The sequence below is a fragment of the Coturnix japonica genome, chromosome Z (assembly GCF_054131305.1).
Source record: "Coturnix japonica strain WE chromosome Z, WE-NBRP24, whole genome shotgun sequence".
In the NCBI taxonomy this organism is placed as follows: Eukaryota; Metazoa; Chordata; class Aves; order Galliformes; family Phasianidae; genus Coturnix; species Coturnix japonica.
Genome location: NC_140702.1, coordinates 6,153,959 through 6,173,524, shown reverse-complemented (window position 1 = coordinate 6,173,524; position 19,566 = coordinate 6,153,959). Strand labels below are relative to the sequence as shown.

Genomic DNA, 19,566 nt, shown 5'->3' with positions numbered 1-19,566 from the left:
GCCAACAGCATCAGCATGGAAATGGTAAGAGCAGCCATCTCCATCGTGGCTGTAGCTGCATCTCCAGACGGTCCCTCTGGCTCTGCCTTCAGGCTGCATCTCCAGGCTGCTGGCCGGGCAGAGCTGCTGCTGTCCTGCAGCTGTCCTGCGCTGCTCCACACCCCGCAACGCCTGGTCCCCCTGGCCACGGCTGTCCCCACTCACACTCCTCGGTCTCTGTGTGCTTGCCAGGATCTGGTGCAGAAGCTGCGGTTCCTCAACAGCATTTGTATACTGTGCAGCACCGCTGGACAGACGGGCCTCACACTGAGCCCCAGTATCTTGTGCTTGCTGAAAAATCAGTGCAAGAAGATTGAGGTGAGGGGACATGGCACCCAGGTAGCTGCACCCTGTGAGAAGGACAGGACAGGGGGAGAGGGAGGCAGGGAAATGACGCGCAGACACCCAAGTGCCCCAGATGGGACTCCAGGTGCTGCTGAGAGCTCAGCAGTGGAGGTGGACAGCAGCACCAGTGTGCCAGTGTTTGTCAAGGGCCACTGGGGTGACTCAGGCCCTAGCGGCCGGTGGCAGGTTTGCTGTTGCTGGGTGCTGGCAGCTGCCAGGTGCCATCCTGATTGTGCTTTGCAGGTTCTGTTGTGTGAGGAGCCCATGGAGCAGCTGAGCACCGGACTAAGATACTGCTGCATGAACACCATTGCTGCCTTGAGGTACCTGCCCAGCCCCTGCTTTTGACAGCACATCCCCCGGGCACCATCCTGGTGGCCCTGACGCAGCTCCCCGCTAAGTCTTGGCCGTCGCCCCAAAGCTGGTGACATCAGGACTGTCCTCTGACCCAGAGCAGCCCCATGGGGGTGGAGGCATCTCCTGGCAGGGCTCCCCATCCCTCTCAGGGAGCCTTGCCCAGGGGAGGACCTGTTCCAGCCCTGCCTCAGCACCCAGGCACCGCTCCTAGCATCAGTGTCTCTCTAATTGCAGCACAGTGAATGCAGTTATGGAGGAAGAACTAGTCCATCTCTTCAAGGTGTGCTGCAGCGTCGTCTTCTACCTTCCTCCAGCCAGGGCCTTGAACATTTCCCTCTACAACCAGGTATGTATTACATGGGGTCAATCTACTGTTGACCCCACGCCTCTGGGCTGCCGCTTGCATTACTTGTGTCCAGAGATGTATCAAGATGTTTGTGGGACAAGGTAGCAGCCTTGCTTACCCTCACCCCTCTCACTCTTGCCTTGGGCTTGGCAAACAGCCTGTGTTGTAGCCTGGTCTGAGGGCAGCAGCCTTGCAGGGTGCCCCTGTGCGCATATCTGTGGGTATCCTTCCTTGGCAGCCAGAGGGGTTCACACAGTCCCCAGGGTGTGAAAGGGAACCCTGAAAGACTTCCACAACCCACTGTTCTCTTTACAGACCCTGGAAGCTATGGACGACATGCTGCAGATTGTACTAGATGTCTGTCCCATTGCCAGTGTCAAGAGTCGGCTGCAGGGAATCTTGGAGGTCTGTCTATTGTGAAGTTCTGCCCCCAGAGCTCCCTTCTAGTGGAAGTTTATCCCGCTCCATGGAAACGGCACTGGCAGCAGTTGGAGCCGGCAAGGGACCCCGGCGGCAGTAGCCCCATGATGGGCTTGGCTTAAGCTCAGGGGAAGCCTGGATGGATGCTGTGATTCCAGCCAGGAGCTCAGCAGACCTGCTTCTCCTGCAGTGGGCATCAGCAGCTCCCAGGCTAACCAGCAGCTCCTCTCCTCACAGGTGCTGCTGCCTTTCAGCATCTCCAAGACACAGACTGTGTGTGAGAGGGCTTTGGGGCGCATCTGGAAGCTTAGTAACTTCATGACCAGCAGCTCCTGGCAGCAGGTAAAGAGACATGAAAATTCCAGCCGGGCACTCTCATTCTTTGCATCCCAGAGCTGTCTCTATGGCTCAGGAGTACCTGTGAGACAAGCTGGGGCTCAGGCATGAACCCACAGAATGCTTTTGACATGAAGGGAGGGTCTTTATCCTTCCTTTTGCCTGTGCTCATCCTGCTCTAGACGCTATTCTCTCATTCTGTTTAACATGCCTTCCCTCCTTTTTTCCTTCTTACTGCAGGGCCTTGGAAAAAGTCTTGCCCCTTCTCAGAGGACAGACATTGTCCTCGTAACCCTGGAGAAGATCATTGGGGACTACAGTGTGGATGAGAAGAAGTGGGCTGAGACTATGCTGGATGTGCTTAGGAGAGACCCTGGCACCTGGCTGATGGATGTAAGCAGAGTGAGGCGACCCTGCCTGCCACAGCTCTTGGGAACTGAAGCCATTTGAAGGCAGCAAAGAGCTGTGGGAAGGACAGTAATAACACAGCCTGGGAGGCAAATGGCAGCAATACAGTTGCAGCAGCAGTCTCCCTGTGTTCTCACAACAGGTGCCAGAGATTCTGGGATGCATCCACGCCAACCTGAAGATCCAGAGCACATCAGTTCAGCAGACCTTGCACTCAATGCTGGAATTGCTGACCTTCCAGTTTCCCAGGGATGTTCTGAGGAGTGTGTTGACCGACCTCCCACAGACTGACAGGTATCAGCCCAGAAAGCCCCACGTTTGTTCCATGTGAAGAACAGGGCTCAGAAATGGTCTGGTTGCCAGAGCCAAGGAAAGCTGCAGGACATCCCGAGGAGCAGGCCCTCCATCCCACTGTGCTTTCCAGTGCTGGTGGGCCGCTCAGGGCTGCAGCAGCCAGTACCAACCATGGCAGCCCAGAGCCCCCCATCAGGCTCCTGCCTGAGCCATGGTGCTGTGGCTAAGGCAGCCCTGCTGACACAGCATTGCTCTCTGTTTATAGCACTACCCTGGACATACTGAAGAGTGTGCTGACCCTGCTGGAAGCATCCAAGCGGATCTGGGATGATCTCAGCAGTGTTCTGCAGGACCAACATCTCTGTGAGATATTGAGCATCAGCACAGAGGAGCTGGGCCTCCTTCGCTTGACTGTGAGTTACTGGACAAGGGATCGTGCTCTCCGTAAGAGCACTGCTAGCTCAGGCTGGGCTATGTCTCCCTAGTGCCCTGCCTTGAGGTGCCAGAGCAGCCAGGAGCTGCAGGGTGCAGGATGTCCTGCTGCCTCTGCCTGCCTCTCACTGCTGTGTTGGTTTCAGGCGATGCCTCCTACTGAAGAGCTGGTGAAGGAGCTGTGTAAGCCAGCACTGCTCCAGAAGCTTCTGAATGTGGAAAGCCTGCCAGTGCTCTGGCTGGTGCTCAGACGCCTTGTGCTGCTGTCGGATAGACCTGAGACGGTGAGCAGGACCTTGTCAAACGAAGGCCTCATGTTGCCAGCCTGGTGCTGGGGCAATGGGCAACACTGTGTTTCAGCCGCTGTCCTCCTGATGGAAAGGAAATTGTGTGTTTTGTACAGGCAAGAGAAATCCGGGCCCTGCTTCCAGGCGTCATGGAGAACCTGCTGTTTGCCAACACAGCCATTACTGTGAAGGTGCTGAATATCTTCAGGAATGCAGTGCACCATCTGGGGAAGAGGCACGCCAGTCCCTTTGCTCTGGAGCTGGCTGAGAAGATCCTGCCTCTTTTTAATCACGTAAGTCTGTTGTGGGAGGCTGAGCTCTGCGGGTGGGTACTTGACAGGAGCATCTTCTCCTTTCCTTCTCTGGGCTCTCAGGAATGAGATGTCTTGTGGGCTCTACAGCACAGCAGGCCGTGTCCCTGCTGGTGCAGCTTGGTTGTTCTTGGTGATGTCAGGCCCCTGTGCTGGGGCTCAGCCTACACTCATGCTCACCATGGGCAATGAGTGTGTGCTGCTGAGGTCTGACGTCCTTCCGCTGTCCCTCAGGCATCTTCTGAAGTGCGAGAAGGTTCCATCCGCCTCTTCACGGATGTGATGGACGCTGTGCTGTGGTCTCAGAAGGGAAGCATGAAGAAGACCGTGCGCAGGGCCCTGCTCCCTCTGCTCTTTCACATGAGTGACGAGACCCCGAGCGTAGCAGAGGTACGAATTTCAGAGCTGAGCACTGTGCAGGCAGTGGTGTTCTGACAGCTCAGCAGTGATGTGCAATTGAGAGCAAGTTGAGCAAGCATTCAGACACTGGGATGTGTGTCTGTGTGTGTTGTACCATGTCCCTGCATCTGTTGTTCTGTAGGCATCTGGGGAAGCCCTTGTGTCCTGTGCAAAGTTCCTGAAGTGGAAGGAGCTCAAGCAGCAGGCCTGGCAGAAGAACACAGCGGGGATCATGAAGTGTTTGGTGAGGACAATCTCACAGCCCCCACCTTTTTGCTGGGGGAAAGGGGATGCTGGAGGAGGGGTTGCAGCAGCAGCTGTGGACACTCTGCAAACCCATGCTCTTGTGCTCTTCTTCAGCTGCAGAAGGACAGAAAGGGAGTGGAAGGCCAACTGCAGCAGAGCCTGCCATACCTGGAGGATTCTCAGGCCTCCTTGCGATGCGAGGCTGTCAGATTCATTGGTGAGCCCAACCCCTGTGTCCCTCTTTGGGCCCTGACCTGGCAGGAAGGCACAGCCCTGAAGCCCCCAGGTACAGCCTGCCCATGCCGGTAGCCACAGTGGGTGCCTTGCTCAGGTCCACCCTCGGGCACCGTATGGTGAAGTGGGTGTCTGACGGAGTTCTTTCCCTAGGGCTGATTGGGAAGCACTCCAGGGAGCAGAGTGAGGAGATGCTGAATGAACTCTGCAGTGGTGAGTGAGGGCAGTGCTGTGTGTGTTGGGGCTGGGGGCAGAGCTGGGCAGCATGCAGCTGTGCTTTGCCCTGCTGCAAGGAAATGCTGCAGGGACAGAGGAGCATTCCTGGCAATCCTGAGCAGTGTCTTCCTGCTGACCCGGCCAGGAAATCAAAGATTGGGGCTGGCAATGTCCGGAGGGGAAGCTGGTGGCTCTCTGCAGACTGGGGGTTCAATCTCTGCTCTGTTTCCTTCTGTTGCAGCCCTACAGCCTTTGGAAGATGACCCCCATCTGGCAGTCCATGTTGTGGCATCTGAGACCATCCAGATACTGCGACAACAAAGGCAGAAGGCGGCACCAGCACGGAGAAGGCTCCCAGCACTTTTCCGCTGGTCCTGCATAGCCTTCTGAGGGATAATTCTTGTTCATCAACGTTGCTAGGACACCTGTACAGCAACGTTACTGGGACACGCATTTCTGTCATGCAAGGCAGACCCCCTGAACAACGGCAGGCGCCTTGGAGTACTGACATCTTGGAAGAAAGAACAGGAACCAAGGTGGTTAGAATTGGGTCTGTAGGTAGTGACTATTGAAATTGAAAAGCACGATAGAAAGCCTTTGCAAGGAAGATCTGGAGAAGACGTCTGCCCGTGACCACTAGAGTGCAGCACGCATGCACACAGACACAGAACTGATCCTAATTTCTCTGAATTATCTGGAACTCATCATATGAGTTCTTGGATCTGAAATGAACAAGCAGAAGAGTTATGGTTTTCCAAGCTGTTGCAAAGGCAAAACGCTGGGCAGCAAAGCTCCTGCTTGCTTATCGTGCTGTGTGCCTGGGCATTAGTGTCACGTGGAAAAAGACAAAAAACCACATTTTCTTTTCCTATGTCTTGGAGAGCCAGGAATCCAGAATTCAACATCTATGCTTTTGAGTTTGCATTTCAAAACTGGATTAGAAAGGATTCTGCAAACTTTCTCTGATGACATTTGACTCTTCAAACAACAACAATACTACCGTTTCTAGTACTACTAATAAAAGCAACGCAACAACAAAACAATGGAAGATGAAGGAAGGCATGGGGACAAGGTCACCGGAGGAAATTTCTCCTACGAACTGAATTGGTGTTAGTGTCCCCTTGCACAAGAGCCAAGGATGGAGCAAGCATGTTTTGTGCTCCTCAGAATGCAGTCTGGTTCATCTTATTGTCATCCAAATGAGACCAGGATTTCACTGCATTGTTGGAAATGGGAAAGCAGTGCCAAAGTTCCAATTTTGAAATGGAAAAATTGCAATTTTAAAAGCCCACAGCAATAGAGTGGAAAGGATACCAGCAAATCCAGTGGCATTTGACTTGGAGTAGAAGCAACAGCAACAGTCAACAAAGAATTGGATAATCATCCATTCCATGTACTTTTGTAAGGACGTGAAAGCAAGCAGACTTACCTGAAGTTGGTGTAACGTTAGTGGGAAGCATCACCAAGTTCCCTCTAAAAGTGGACTTGACCTTTTGTCTCTGCGACCATCTACGTACAGTGGGAGCTACTGGAGAGCTCTGCTGGGATCCTTCAGTTTTCACGTCTCTTACCATCTTCCTTCCAGAACATCTTGTGAAGAAAGGGCTTTTCCTGTGAGGATGAAGCACGGATAGGAAATGTTACATCTAGTTTTGCTGTGGGGAGTTTACCCCTGTGTGTGACATAGTCATTCTTCTGACAACTGCTATCACTCAGTTTATTAATAAAAATCATTCTTTTATTACATTGTGCCTCGCAGATTAATCTGGTTTTAAGAAAGTCCGGCTGACTTTGCTTTGCTCAGCAGCGGCTACATGAAGACAACAGAAGACATTACTTACAAGAATAATTGCAGCTATCTTCCAGTTGGCTTGTGCTTCTGTGCTTCTGAGAAACACCCTCTAGCAATTTCTTTTTCTCCTTTTTTTGCATGAGTCCTGTTTGCTGGTGTGTGTTGTGCTCTGTTGTTTGCTGACCAGCAGGTGAAAGGACTGTGTTTGTGTGAGGATAACGTCCGGCCGCGATGTGCCGGCGGGGCGACCGCAGCTTCGTAGCTCAGCCCGTGCAAAGCCCTGCAGCATCGCCGGCACTACAGGTCAGTCCAACACCGCGGCTCATGCTCTCTTTCTCCTGCGGCTGCGTTCGGGTGGCCCATCAGCAGGGATTAGGAGCAAACTCTGATGGCATCTGGAGCTGGAGTGGCTCCTTTGTACTGGTATTGTTGAGAAATGGGGATCTAATTTGGATTCCATTGGTTTCACACTGGCTGGTCGAAGCAGTGCTTTCTGTGCTAGGTGGAGATTTAGGTCTACTTCAGGGACCGTGCAATTGGGTTCATCTTTTGTCATACTAAGGGGCAGCATGTTTATATTGGCCAGGATCTCTTCAGGGCTGGAAGCTGTTCTCATTAAGTCTGGACTGGTTGATGAGTTCATGGATGAGCCTGAGCTCAGATTCCCTCACACCAGGTATGTTGGCCAGTACTATGGCATTGCTAAGGCTGTGAAACCCTGGCACTCAGGCACCTGCTTAAGAGTTCAGACATGTGGGAGCTTGAGCCTCATTGAAGAGGACTGCTGTCATGCTGCAGTGTGGCTGCACCGAGGTTCAAGAGCATTAGGAGCCTTGTGCAGTGCATGAGCTGAAGCTGCTGCCAGGGTTTTGCTTCCTTCTGGCTGTGAAGCTCCAGGAGCTCTGCCAGCACATTGCGGCTGAGCATTATCTGCTGTGCCTTTTCTGTCATCCAGAAACTGTGCGTAGGAGTGTCACCTCTCCAGTAGGCTCCAATCTTGGCCACACCACCCTGTGCAAGCCATTCTCTTCAAGATGGCTTGTACTTCCACTTGTATTCTGCTGAGGAAATCCCTTAGCAAAGAGACAGTCCACCAGCAGCAGCATGAGAGCTGCTCTGAAAGTAATGCTTTCTATCTATCATTCAAAGGTGAAAGTGAGGCTTCACCCACGCAAAATATGTCAAGGGAATCACTTCCTTTGACTAGATGACTATGCTGTGCATTATGTACCCCATTTCAGGCTCTGATTGTCAAGAATATGCTTAAAAGGAATCACTCTATACTCTCACATGGAATTTCAGATGTGCACTGAGTTTTAAAGGAAAGCTGGTGGTCTTGTAGTGTCTTAGGCAGACATCTGATTTCCTTTATAGTGTGAGATTTGCTGCCTGCTGGTAGCCACAGTCTTGATATCAAGATGCCTAATCTTGGTAATGGTGCTCTCTAACATCTTTAGCAGTGACCTAGACAGTGGGATCAAGAGTATCCAGAGTGAGTTTGCATGCACAACCCAGCTGTGTGGTGCTGTTGATCACAGAATCACAGAATCACAGAATTATCAAGATTGGAAAAGACCTAGAAGATCATCCAGTCCAACCATCACCAGTAATTCTCAGCTAAATCATATCTCTCAACACAATATCCAAACATTTCTTGAACACTCCCATGGTTGGTGATTCCACCACCTCCCTGGGCAGTGCATTCCAATGGCTGTCTACCCTTTCCGAGCAGTCATGTTTCCTAACGTCCAGCCTGAATCTCCCCTGCAGCTGCTTGGTGCCATTCCCTCTGGTCTTATCACCAGTTACACGAGAGAAGAGGCCAACCCCCAGCTCACTACAACCTCCCTTCAGGAAGTCATAGTGAGCAATAACGTCTCCCCTGAGCCTCCTCTTCTCCAGGCTGAACAATCCCAGCTCCCTCAGCCGCTCCTCATAAGGCCTGTGCTCCAGACCCCTCACCAGCTTTGTAGCCCTCCTCTGAACGCGTTCCAGGGCCTCAATGTCTTTCTTGCAGTGAGGGGCCCAAAACTGAATGCAGTACTCAAGGTGCAGCCACACCAATGCCGAGTACAGGGGGACAATTACCTCCCTGTTCCTGCTAGTAACACCGTTTTTGATGCAGGCCAGGATGCCGTTGGCCTTCTTGGCCACCCGGGCACACTGTCGGCTCATGTTCAGCCGAGCATCAATCAGTACCTGCAGGTCCGTTTCTCCCACACAATCCTCCAGCCACTCTGCCCCAAGTCTATAGCGCTGCATGGGGTTGTTGTGGCCAAAGTGCAGGACCCGGCATTTGGTCTTGTTGAACTTCATCCCATTGGCTTCAGCCCAGCTCTCCAGCCTGTCCAGATCCCTCTGTAGGGCCTCGCTGCCCTCAGGCAGATCCACACTCCCAGCCAATTCAGTGTCATCTGTGAACTTACTGAGGGTGCACTCAATGCCCTCATCCAGGTCATCAATAAAGATGTTGTAGAGGACAGGCCCCATCACTGACCCCTGGGGAACACCACTCGAGACCAGTCGCCAGCTGGATTTAACTCATTTTACCACCACTCTCAGGGCCCAGTCCTCCAGCCAGCTCCTTACCCAGCCGAGAGTGTATCCATCCAAGCCACGGGCTGCCAGCTTCTGCAGGAGAATAGCATGGGAGACAGTGTCAAAGGCTTTGCTGAAGTCTAAGTAGACCACATCAACAGCCTTTCCTTCATCCACCAGACAGGTCAGCTGCACACTTCAGCCCTCTCCAGCTGGTCAGTGTGGCTGTCTCTACCCCAGCCCAGCCAAATAGAAGTCCACTTTGGCACATCACCAAATCAGCTTCTAGCTCCTCATCTTCATTTCTTTTTAGTGTTCCCCCCTCTTCTCTACAAAGAACTGCTGTATAGTTATACTGCTGTGCTGTACATGAGCACACCTGGGCATGACAGAGCTCTGGGCAGGATGTGAATGCTGATCACAGGATGGGACGCATGGAAAGCAGGACAGGACAGTGCCTGGCCACAGCACTGGAAACTGGAGAGCCTCCTCGATCAGACTTGTCTTCTGTTTTGGATGGCTGCTGCTGTACTATCTCCAGTAGAGCAGAGCTCAAATCGTCTGTTAGTGCAGTTGAAACATAGAATCATTACAAAGATACTTGTCATTTTCACTAGTGAATTTCTTGTTTATCCACTGTGCCAGCTCCTGTGACAGAGGGCAGCGAGTGAAGCATTGTCCAGAGGTGCCAAGACATGACCATGACAGCAAGTGGCATATTTTCCTGATCAGAATATGGGATGTGCGTTGTGCACAGTGGTGTGGTTTGGTGCCTGAGAGTTTCACAAAGAAGTTATTTTTTGTAGCAGGTGGATCCTCAAAAAACGAGCTGTTTGCAGTGCTTCCAGTGCAGCTTTGGTCCATCAGTACAGGTGTAGGTGTCTGCAGTGTGAACAAAGTGATTTTTAAAAAAATATAGTTGCAAACAGCAAAGTTAACTGTGCAGGTTTTGAGAGGAATAGCAAAAGCTGCAGGATTTACGTGGAAGAATCAGAATGGCTTCGTCAGTGTGTGTCAGTGCCCTTCTATTTGATGCCCTATGAGGTGCCTCTGGGTGTTTGTGGGTAGATACCCAAGGGTTTGACACAGATCCCTCACATGGCATCATGGAAATAAAGGAAGCTCGACGCCACCTTTAAGATGCAGGATTAAGAAGTGGATGATATTGGCCAGAATCTTGAACAGGTATTGCTTAACTGACGTAGATTTTAACCGCTAATTCATGGAATCATTAAGGTTGGAAAAGACCTCTGATATCATCTAGTCAAACTCATTCCACCTCCTCTGTGCCCACTAAACCACGTCCTTCAGTGCCACATCCTCCCTTTCCTTGAAAACCTCCAGGGATGGGGATTTCACCACTTCTAAGGGTGGCCCGTCGAAATGCCTCACTACTTGTTCTGAGAAGAAATTTTTCCTAATATCCAGTCTGTACCTCCCCTGGCGCAACCTGAGGCCATTACCTCTCATCTTGTTACTAGCTACCTGGGAGAAGAGGTGACTCCCCACCATGCTACAATATCATGACCCTACGTTTGCTGCAGCCCGCATAATACACATCCTCCATCATCTCTAAAACCATGGCTGTCCGGTGATGTCCCCAGTGACTGGAAAAAGGGAAACATTAGCCCTGTTTTTATGAAAAGGAGAAAGACAGACCAGGCGAACTAGACGCAGGTCAACCTAATCTCTGTGCCTGGGAAGATCATGGAGCAGGTCCTCCTCAAAGCCCAAGGCACATATGGGACAAAGAGGTGACCACTCAGTTGAATGGAACCGCTATTAAACACAGGCGTGCACATAAAGGTATAGCCAAACGCTGACATAGATCATCCAAATTTCATCATCAGAATTTCTAATTAGAGGCGTCACTTTTTAAAATCATAAATAGTAAATATTTAAAAATTTTAAAATTAAAAATTTTAAACTAGTAAATAGTAACTGACATGCTGCATTAATGGCTGAGTTCAAACTTTTCACTCGTTGATGTTAGAAAACTGCCAGAAAGGTAACAGCATCTGTCTGTGTTAATTTCAGCTGCTTCTGACCAAGTGTAGGGAGCGCCTTATTGGACTGCAGTGCTCCCGCTTATTTGACAGTGTAATGACATCAAATAAGAAATAGGGGCAGAGAACTGTATCTTCTGTGTGAAACTTGTCATTTATTTACATCTTTACAATTCAGAAATAAAAGAAATAAAGGAGTTTGTTCTGCGCCATTTCAGCCGGGCTCTGGAACCAGCCCTGCTCGGGTGGGTCCTGGGGAGCCCTTTGTGACCCATCTCTGTGACACCCAGGCAGAGCTGGCAGCGACAGCAGGCGGCCTGCAGTGTCCGTCAGGACAGCGAGCAGACAGGGCAGGAGTGTGCGGGTCTGGCGAAGAGCCCCCGAGCGCAGCCCCAGTCGTTTCTGTGTTCCTTTGGCAGCCCCGTGGCTGCCCCATCCATAGTCTGAGCCTTCATCCTGTAAACGGGATGGAGGAGAGATCCCCCAGCCGCTCCAGCATGGCCGGGGAGGAGAGTGGGGCTCCCCAGGACATAAGATCTCCAGCAGAGCCCTACCAAGTGACCGAGGTCATCCCTCTGCATGCTGGTGAGTGAGGGTCCAAAGCGGGGTGGGCAGGGCTGGGGCAGCGAGTGCCCCCTGCTCCACACCAGGACCCCTTGTCACGGGCAGACTGTGCCAGGGGAGCGAGCCCAGGGCCGGAGAGGGCAGAGCTCCTTCTTCTGCTCCCGCCTGCCTTTGGCCCCTCTTGAGCACTGCTCTCTCTCCTTGGTCAGATGCTGAATTGCTGCCTCTGCCTGATGTGGAACAGGAGGCAGCGGATTTCATCCAAGCCAACAGCATCAGCATGGAAATGGTAAGAGCAGCCATCTCCATCGTGGCTGTAGCTGCATCTCCAGACGGTCCCTCTGGCTCTGCCTTCAGGCTGCAGGAGGGCTGCTGGCCGGGCAGAGCTGCTGCTGTCCTGCAGCTGTCCTGCGCTGCTCCACACCCCGCAACTCCTGGTCCCCCTGGCCACGGCTGTCCCCACTCACACTCCTCGGTCTCTGTGTGCTTGCCAGGATCTGGTGCAGAAGCTGCGGTTCCTCAACAGCATTTGTATACTGTGCAGCACCGCTGGACAGACGGGCCTCACACTGAGCCCCAGTATCTTGTGCTTGCTGAAAAATCAGTGCAAGAAGATTGAGGTGAGGGGACATGGCACCCAGGTAGCTGCACCCTGTGAGAAGGACAGGACAGGGGGAGAGGGAGGCAGGGAAATGACGCGCAGACACCCAAGTGCCCCAGATGGGACTCCAGGTGCTGCTGAGAGCTCAGCAGTGGAGGTGGACAGCAGCACCAGTGTGCCAGTGTTTGTCAAGGGCCACTGGGGCAACTCAGGCCCTAGCGGCCGGTGGCAGGTTTGCTGTTGCTGGGTGCTGGCAGCTGCCAGGTGCCATCCTGATTGTGCTTTGCAGGTTCTGTTGTGTGAGGAGCCCATGGAGCAGCTGAGCACCGGACTTAGATACTGCTGCATAAACACCATTGCTGCCTTGAGGTACCTGCCCAGCCCCTGCTTTTGCCAGCACATCCCCCGGGCATCATCCTGGTGGCCCTGACGCAGCTCCCCGCTAAGTCTTGGCCGTCGCCCCAAAGCTGGTGACATCAGGACTGTCCTCTGACCCAGAGCAGCCCCGTGGGGGAGGAGGCACCTCCTGGCAGGGCTCCCCATCCCTCTCAGGGAGCCTTGCCCAGGGGAGGACCTGTTCCAGCCCTGCCTCAGCACCCAGGCACCGCTCCTAGCATCAGTGTCTCTCTAATTGCAGCACAGTGAATGCAGTTACGGAGGAAGAACTAGTCCATCTCTTCAAGGTGTGCTGCAGCGTCGTCTTCTACCTTCCTCCAGCCAGGGCCTTGAACATTTCCCTCTACAACCAGGTATGTATTACATGGGGTCAATCTACTGTTGACCCCACGCCTCTGGGCTGCCGCTTGCATTACTTGTGTCCAGTGATGGATCAAGATGTTTGTTGGACAAGGCAGCAGCCTTGCTTACCCTCACCCCTCTCACTCTTGCCTTGGGCTTGGCAAACAGCCTGTGTTGTAGCCTGGTCTGAGGGCATCAGCCTTGCAGGGTGCCCCTGTGCACAGATCTGTGGGTATCCTTCCTTGGCAGCCAGAGGGGTTCACAGCAGTCTCCTGGGTATGAAAGGGAACCCTGAAAGGCTTCCACAACCCACTGTTCTCTTTACAGACCCTGGAAGCTATGGACGACATGGTGCAGATTGTACTAGATGTCTGTCCCATTGCCAGTGTCAAGAGTCGGCTGCAGGGAATCTTGGAGGTCTGTCTATTGTGAAGTTCTGCCCCCAGAGCTCCCTTCTAGTGGAAGTTTATCCCGCTCCATGGAAACGGCACTGGCAGCAGTTGGAGCCGGCAAGGGACCCCGGCGGCAGTAGCCCCATGATGGGCTTGGCTTAAGCTCAGGGGAAGCCTGGATGGATGCTGTGATTCCAGCCAGGAGCTCAGCAGACCTGCTTCTCCTGCAGTGGGCATCAGCAGCTCCCAGGCTAACCAGCAGCTCCTCTCCTCACAGGTGCTGCTGCCTTTCAGCATCTCCAAGACACAGACTGTGTGTGAGAGGGCTTTGGGGCGCATCTGGAAGCTTAGTAACTTCATGACCAGCAGCTCCTGGCAGCAGGTAAAGAGACATGAAAATTCCAGCCGGGCACTCTCATTCTTTGCATCCCAGAGCTGTCTCTATGGCTCAGGAGTACCTGTGAGACAAGCTGGGGCTCAGGCATGAACCCACAGAATGCTTTTGACATGAGAGTCTTTATCCTTCCTTTTGCCTGTGCTCATCCTGCTCCAGACGCTATTCTCTCATTCTGTTTAACATGCCTTCCCTCCTTTTTTCCTTCTTACTGCAGGGCCTTGGAAAAAGTCTTGCCCCTTCTCAGAGGACAGACATTGTCCTCGTAACCCTGGAGAAGATCATTGGGGACTACAGTGTGGATGAGAAGAAGTGGGCTGAGACTATGCTGGATGTGCTTAGGAGAGACCCTGGCACCTGGCTGATGGATGTAAGCAGAGTGAGGCGACCCTGCCTGCCACAGCTCTTGGGAACTGAAGCCATTTGAAGGCAGCAAAGAGCTGTGGGAAGGACAGTAATAACACAGCCTGGGAGGCAAATGGCAGCAATACAGTTGCAGCAGCAGTCTCCCTGTGTTCTCACAACAGGTGCCAGAGATTCTGGGATGCATCCACGCCAACCTGAAGATCCAGAGCACATCAGTTCAGCAGACCCTGCACTCAATGCTGGAATTGCTGACCTTCCAGTTTCCCAGGGATGTGCTGAGGAGTGTGCTGACTGACCTCCCACAGACTGACAGGTATCAGCTCAGACAGCCCCACGTTTGTTCCATGTGAAGAACAGGGCTCAGAAATGGTCTGGTTGCCAGAGCCAAGGAAAGCTGCAGGACATCCCGAGGAGCAGGCCCTCCATCCCACTGTGCTTTCCAGTGCTGGTGGGCCGCTCAGGGCTGCAGCAGCCAGTACCAACCATGGCAGCCCAGAGCCCCCCATCAGGCTCCTGCCTGAGCCATGGTGCTGTGGCTAAGGCAGCCCTGCTGACACAGCATTGCTCTCTGTTTATAGCACTACCCTGGACATACTGAAGAGTGTGCTGACCCTGCTGGAAGCATCCAAGCGGATCTGGGATGATCTCAGCAGTGTTCTGCAGGACCAACAGCTGTGTGAGATATTGAGCATCAGCACAGAGGAGCTGGGCCTCCTTCGCTTGACTGTGAGTTACTGGACAAGGGAATGTGCTCTCCGTAAGAGCACTGCTAGCTCAGGCTGGGCTATGTCTCCCTAGTGCCCTGCCTTGAGGTGCCAGAGCAGCCAGGAGCTGCAGGGTGCAGGATGTCCTGCTGCCTCTGCCTGCCTCTCACTGCTGTGTTGGTTTCAGGCGATGCCTCCCACTGAAGAGCTGGTGAAGGAGCTGTGTAAGCCAGCACTGCTCCAGAAGCTTCTGAATGTGGAAAGCCTGCCAGTGCTCTGGCTGGTGCTCAGACGCCTTGTGCTGCTGTCGGATAGACCTGAGACGGTGAGCAGGACCTTGTCAAACGAAGGCCTCATGTTGCCAGCCTGGTGCTGGGGCAATGGGCAACACTGTGTTTCAGCCGCTGTCCTCCTGATGGAAAGGAAATTGTGTGTTTTGTACAGGCAAGAGAAATCCGGGCCCTGCTTCCAGGCGTCATGGAGAACCTGCTGTTTGCCAACACAGCCATTACTGTGAAGGTGCTGAATATCCTCAGGAATGCAGTGCACCATCTGGGGAAGAGGCACGCCAGTCCCTTTGCTCTGGAGCTGGCTGAGAAGATCCTGCCTCTTTTTAATCACGTAAGTCTGTTGTGGGAGGCTGAGCTCTGCGGGTGGGTACTTGACAGGAGCATCTTCTCCTTTCTTTCCTTCTCTGGGCTCTCAGGAATGAGATGTCTTGTGGGCTCTGCAGCACAGCAGGCCGTGTCCCTGCTGGTGCAGCTTGGTTGTTCTTGGTGATGTCAGGCCCCTGTGCTGGGGCTCAGCCTACACTCATGCTCACCATGGGCAGTGAGTGTGTGCTGCTGAGGTCTGACGTCCTTCTGCTGTCCCTCAGGCATCTTCTGAAGTGCGAGAAGGTTCCATCCGCCTCTTCACGGATGTGATGGACGCTGTGCTGTGGTCTCAGAAGGGAAGCATGAAGAAGACCGTGCGCAGGGCCCTGCTCCCTCTGCTCTTTCACATGAGTGACGAGACCCCGAGCGTAGCAGAGGTACGAATTTCAGAGCTGAGCACTGTGCAGGCAGTGGTGTTCTGACAGCTCAGCAGTGATGTGCAATTGAGAGCAAGTTGAGCAAGCATTCAGACACTGGGATGTGTGTCTGTGTGTGTGGCGCCATGTCCCTGCATCTGTTGTTCTGTAGGCATCTGGGGAAGCCCTTGTGTCCTGTGCAAAGTTCCTGAAGTGGAAGGAGCTCAAGCAGCAGGCCTGGCAGAAGAACACAGCGGGGATCATGAAGTGTTTGGTGAGGACAATCTCACAGCCCCCACCTTTTTGCTGGGGGAAAGGGGATGCTGGAGGAGGGGTTGCAGCAGCAGCTGTGGACACTCTGCAAACCCATGCTCTTGTGCTCTTCTTCAGCTGCAGAAGGACAGAAAGGGAGTGGAAGGCCACCTGCAGCAGAGCCTACCATACCTGGAGGATTCTCAGGCCTCCTTGCGATGCGAGGCTGTCAGATTCATTGGTGAGCCCAACCCCTGTGTCCCTCTTTGGGCCCTGATTTTTCAGGAAGGCACAGCCCTGAAGCCCCCAGGTACAGCCTGCCCATGCCGGTAGCCCCAGTGGGTGCCTTGCTCATGTCCACCCTCGGGCACCGTATGGTGAAGTGGGTGTCTGACGGAGTTCTTTCCCTAGGGCTGATTGGGAAGCACTCCAGGGAGCAGAGTGAGGAGATGCTGAATGAACTCTGCAGTGGTGAGTGAGGGCAGTGCTGTGTGTGTTGGGGCTGGGGGCAGAGCTGGGCAGCATGCAGCTGTGCTTTGCCCTGCTGCAAGGAAATGCTGCAGGGACAGAGGAGCATTCCTGGCAATCCTGAGCAGTGTCTTCCTGCTGACCCGGCCAGGAAAATCAAAGATTGGGGCTGGCAATGTCCGGAGGTGAAGCTGGTGGCTCTCTGCAGACTGGGGGTTCAATCTCTGCTCTGTTTCCTTCTGTTGCAGCCCTTCAGCCTTTGGAAGATGACCCCCATCTGGCAGTCCATGTTGTGGCATCTGAGACCATCCAGATACTGCGACAACAAAGGCAGAAGGCGGCACCAGCACAGAGAAGGCTCCCAGCACTTTTCCGCTGGTCCTGCATAGCCTTCTGAGGGATAATTCTTGTTCATTAACGTTGCTAGGACACCTGTACAGCAACGTTACTGGGACACGCGTTCCTGTCATGCAAGGCAGACCCCCTGAACAACGGCAGGCGCCTTGGAGTACTGACATCTTGGAAGAAAGAACAGGAACCAAGGTGGTTAGAACTGGGTCTGTAGGTAGTGACTATTGAAATTGAAAAGCACGATAGAAAGCCTTTGCAAGGAAGATCTGGAGAAGTCTGCCCGTGACCATTAGAGAGCAGCACGCATGCACACAGACGCAGAACTGATCCTAATTTCTCTGAATTATCTGGAACTCATCATATGAGTTCTTGGATCTGAAATGAACAAGCAGAAGAGTTATGGTTTTCCAAGCTGTTGCAAAGCCAAAATGCTGGGCAGCAAAGCTCCTGCTTGCTTATCGTGCTGTGCGCCTGGGCATTAGTGTCACGTGGAAAAAGACAAAAAACCACATTTTCTTTTCCTATGTCTTGGGGAGCCTAGAATCCAGAATTCAACATCTATGCTTTTGAGTTTGCATTTACAACCGGATTAGAAAGGATTCTGCAAACTTTCTCTGATGACATTTGACTCTTCAAACAACAACAATACTACCGTTTCTAGTACTACTAATAAAAGCAACGCAACAACAAAACAATGGAAGATGAAGGAAGGCACGGGGACAAGGTCACCGGAGGAAATTTCTCCTACGAACTGAATTGGTGTTAGTGTCCCCTTGCACAAGAGCCAAGGATGGAGCAAGCATGTTTTGTGCTCCTCAGAATGCAGTCTGGTTCATCTTATTGTCATCCAAATGAGACCAGGATTTCACTGCATTGTTGGAAATGGGAAAGCAGTGCCAAAGTTCCAATTTTGAAATGGAAAAATTGCAATTTTAAAAGCCCACAGCAATAGAGTGGAAAGGATACCAGCAAATCCAGTGGCATTTGACTTGGAGTAGAAGCAACAGCAACAGTCAAGCAAAGAAGCGGATGTTCATCCATTCCATGTACTTTTGTAAGGACGTGAAAGCAAGCACACTTACCTGAAGTTGGTGTAACGTTAGTGGTAAACATCACCAAGCTCCCTCTAAAAGTGGACTTGACCTTTTGTCTCTGCGACCATCTACGTACTGTGGGAGCTACTAGAGAGCTCTGCTGGGATCCTTCAGTTTTCACGCCTCTTACCATCTTCCTTCCAGAACATCTTGTGAAGAAAGCCTTTTCCTGTGAGGATGAAGCAAGGATAGGAAATGTTATATCTAGTTTTGCTGTGGGGAGTTTACCCCTGTGTGTGACATAGTCATTCTTCTGACAACTGCTATCACTCAGTTTATTAATAAAAATCATTCTTTTATTACATTGTGCCTCGCAGATTAATCTGGTTTTAAGAAAGTCCGGCTGACTTTGCTTTGCTCAACAGCGGCTACATGAAGACAACAGAAGACATTACTTACAAGAATAACTGCAGCTATCTTCTAGTTGGCTTGTGCTTCTGTGCTTCTGAGAAACACCCTCTAGCAATTTCTTTTTCTCCTTTTTTTGCATGAGTCCTGTTTGCTGGTGTGTGTTGTGCTCTGTTGATTGCTGACCAGCAGGTGAAAGGACTGTGTTTGTGTGAGGATAACGTCTGGCTGCGATGTGCCGGAGGGGCGACCGCAGCTTCGTAGCTCGGCCCGTGCGAAGTCCCGCAGCACCGCCGGCACTACAGGTCAGTCCAACACGGCGGCTCATGCTCTCTTTCTCCTGCGGCTGCGTTCGGGTGGCCCGTCTGCAGAGAGAAGGAACAAACTCTGATGGCATCTGGAGCTGGAGTGACTCCTTTGTACTGATATTGTTGAGAAATGGGAATCTTATTTGGATTCCATTGGTTTCATACTGACTGATGGAAGCAGTGCTTTCTGTGCTAGGTGGAGATTTAGGTCTACTTCAGGGACCGTGCAATTGGGTTCTTCTTCTTTCGTCATACTAAGGGGCAGCATGTTTATATTGGCCAGGATCTCTTCAGGACTGGAAGCTGTGCTCATTAAGTCTGGACTAGTTGATGAGTTCATGGATGAGCCTGAGCTCAGATTCCCTCACACCAGGTATGTTGGCCAGTACTATGGCATTGCTAAGGCTGTGAAACCCAGGCACTCAGGCACCTGCCCAAGAGTTCAGATGTATGGGAGCTTGAGCCTCATTGAAGAGGACTGCTATCATGCTGCAGTGTGGCTGCACTAAGGTTTAACAACACTAGGAGCCTTGTGCAGTGCATGAGCTGAAGCTGCTGCCAGGGTTTTGCTTCCTTCTGGCTGTGAAGCTCCAGGAGCTCTGCCAGCACATTGCGGCTGAGCATTATCTGCTGTGCCTTTTCTGTCCTCCAGAAACTGTGTGTAGGAGTGTCACCTCTCCAGTAGGCTCCAATCTTGGCCACACCACCCTGTGCAAGCCATTCTCTTCAAGATGGCTTGTACTTCCACTTGTATTCTGCTGAGGAAATCCCTTAGCAAAGAGACAGTCCACCAGCAGCAGCATGAGAGCTGCTCTGAAAGTAATGCTTTCTATCTATCATTCAAAGGTGAAAGTGAGGCTTCACCCACGCAAAATATGTCAAGGGAATCACTTCCTTTGACTAGATGACTATGCTGTGCATTATGTACCCCATTTCAGGCTCTGATTGTCAAGAATATGCTTAAAAGG

The 19,566-nt window shown here is 52.3% G+C and overlaps 2 protein-coding genes across 2 annotated transcripts; both read left to right on the top strand.

The window, feature by feature from the left end:
• The first annotated feature begins 426 nt into the window (after positions 1-426).
• LOC146753681 (uncharacterized) lies at positions 427-17,852 on the top strand. Its single transcript, XM_085528241.1, has 16 exons — positions 427-707; positions 976-1,087; positions 1,403-1,492; positions 1,745-1,849; positions 2,084-2,236; positions 2,394-2,545; positions 2,811-2,958; positions 14,223-14,374; positions 14,640-14,787; positions 14,953-15,090; positions 15,210-15,386; positions 15,643-15,798; positions 15,950-16,051; positions 16,168-16,270; positions 16,441-16,500; positions 16,746-17,852. The coding sequence occupies exons 1-16, from the start codon at positions 430-432 to the stop codon at positions 16,892-16,894; spliced, it is 2,223 nt and encodes a 740-aa protein (XP_085384367.1). The 5' UTR covers positions 427-429; the 3' UTR covers positions 16,895-17,852.
• On the top strand, positions 3,127-4,781 carry LOC146753682 (maestro heat-like repeat-containing protein family member 7). Its single transcript, XM_085529257.1, has 7 exons — positions 3,127-3,160; positions 3,252-3,261; positions 3,338-3,557; positions 3,810-3,965; positions 4,117-4,218; positions 4,335-4,437; positions 4,608-4,781. Exons 1-7 carry the CDS (start codon positions 3,127-3,129, stop codon positions 4,673-4,675), a joined length of 693 nt encoding a protein of 230 aa, XP_085385383.1. The 3' UTR covers positions 4,676-4,781.
• Positions 17,853-19,566: the final 1,714 nt, after the last annotated feature.

Excerpts from the sequence above, each read along its gene's own strand:
- LOC146753681 (XM_085528241.1), top strand. The coding sequence starts at position 430 with ATGACGCGCAGACACCCAAGTGCCCCAGATGGGACTCCAGGTGCTGCT. Across the intron at positions 2,959-14,222 it reads TGGGCCTCCTTCGCTTGACT|GTGCCAGAGATTCTGGGATG; the intron begins GTGAGTTACTGG and ends TTCTCACAACAG. Across the intron at positions 16,052-16,167 it reads CGGGGATCATGAAGTGTTTG|CTGCAGAAGGACAGAAAGGG; the intron begins GTGAGGACAATC and ends GCTCTTCTTCAG.
- LOC146753682 (XM_085529257.1), top strand. The coding sequence starts at position 3,127 with ATGCCTCCTACTGAAGAGCTGGTGAAGGAGCTGT. Across the intron at positions 3,966-4,116 it reads AGACCCCGAGCGTAGCAGAG|GCATCTGGGGAAGCCCTTGT; the intron begins GTACGAATTTCA and ends GTTGTTCTGTAG. Across the intron at positions 4,438-4,607 it reads CGAGGCTGTCAGATTCATTG|GGCTGATTGGGAAGCACTCC; the intron begins GTGAGCCCAACC and ends TTCTTTCCCTAG.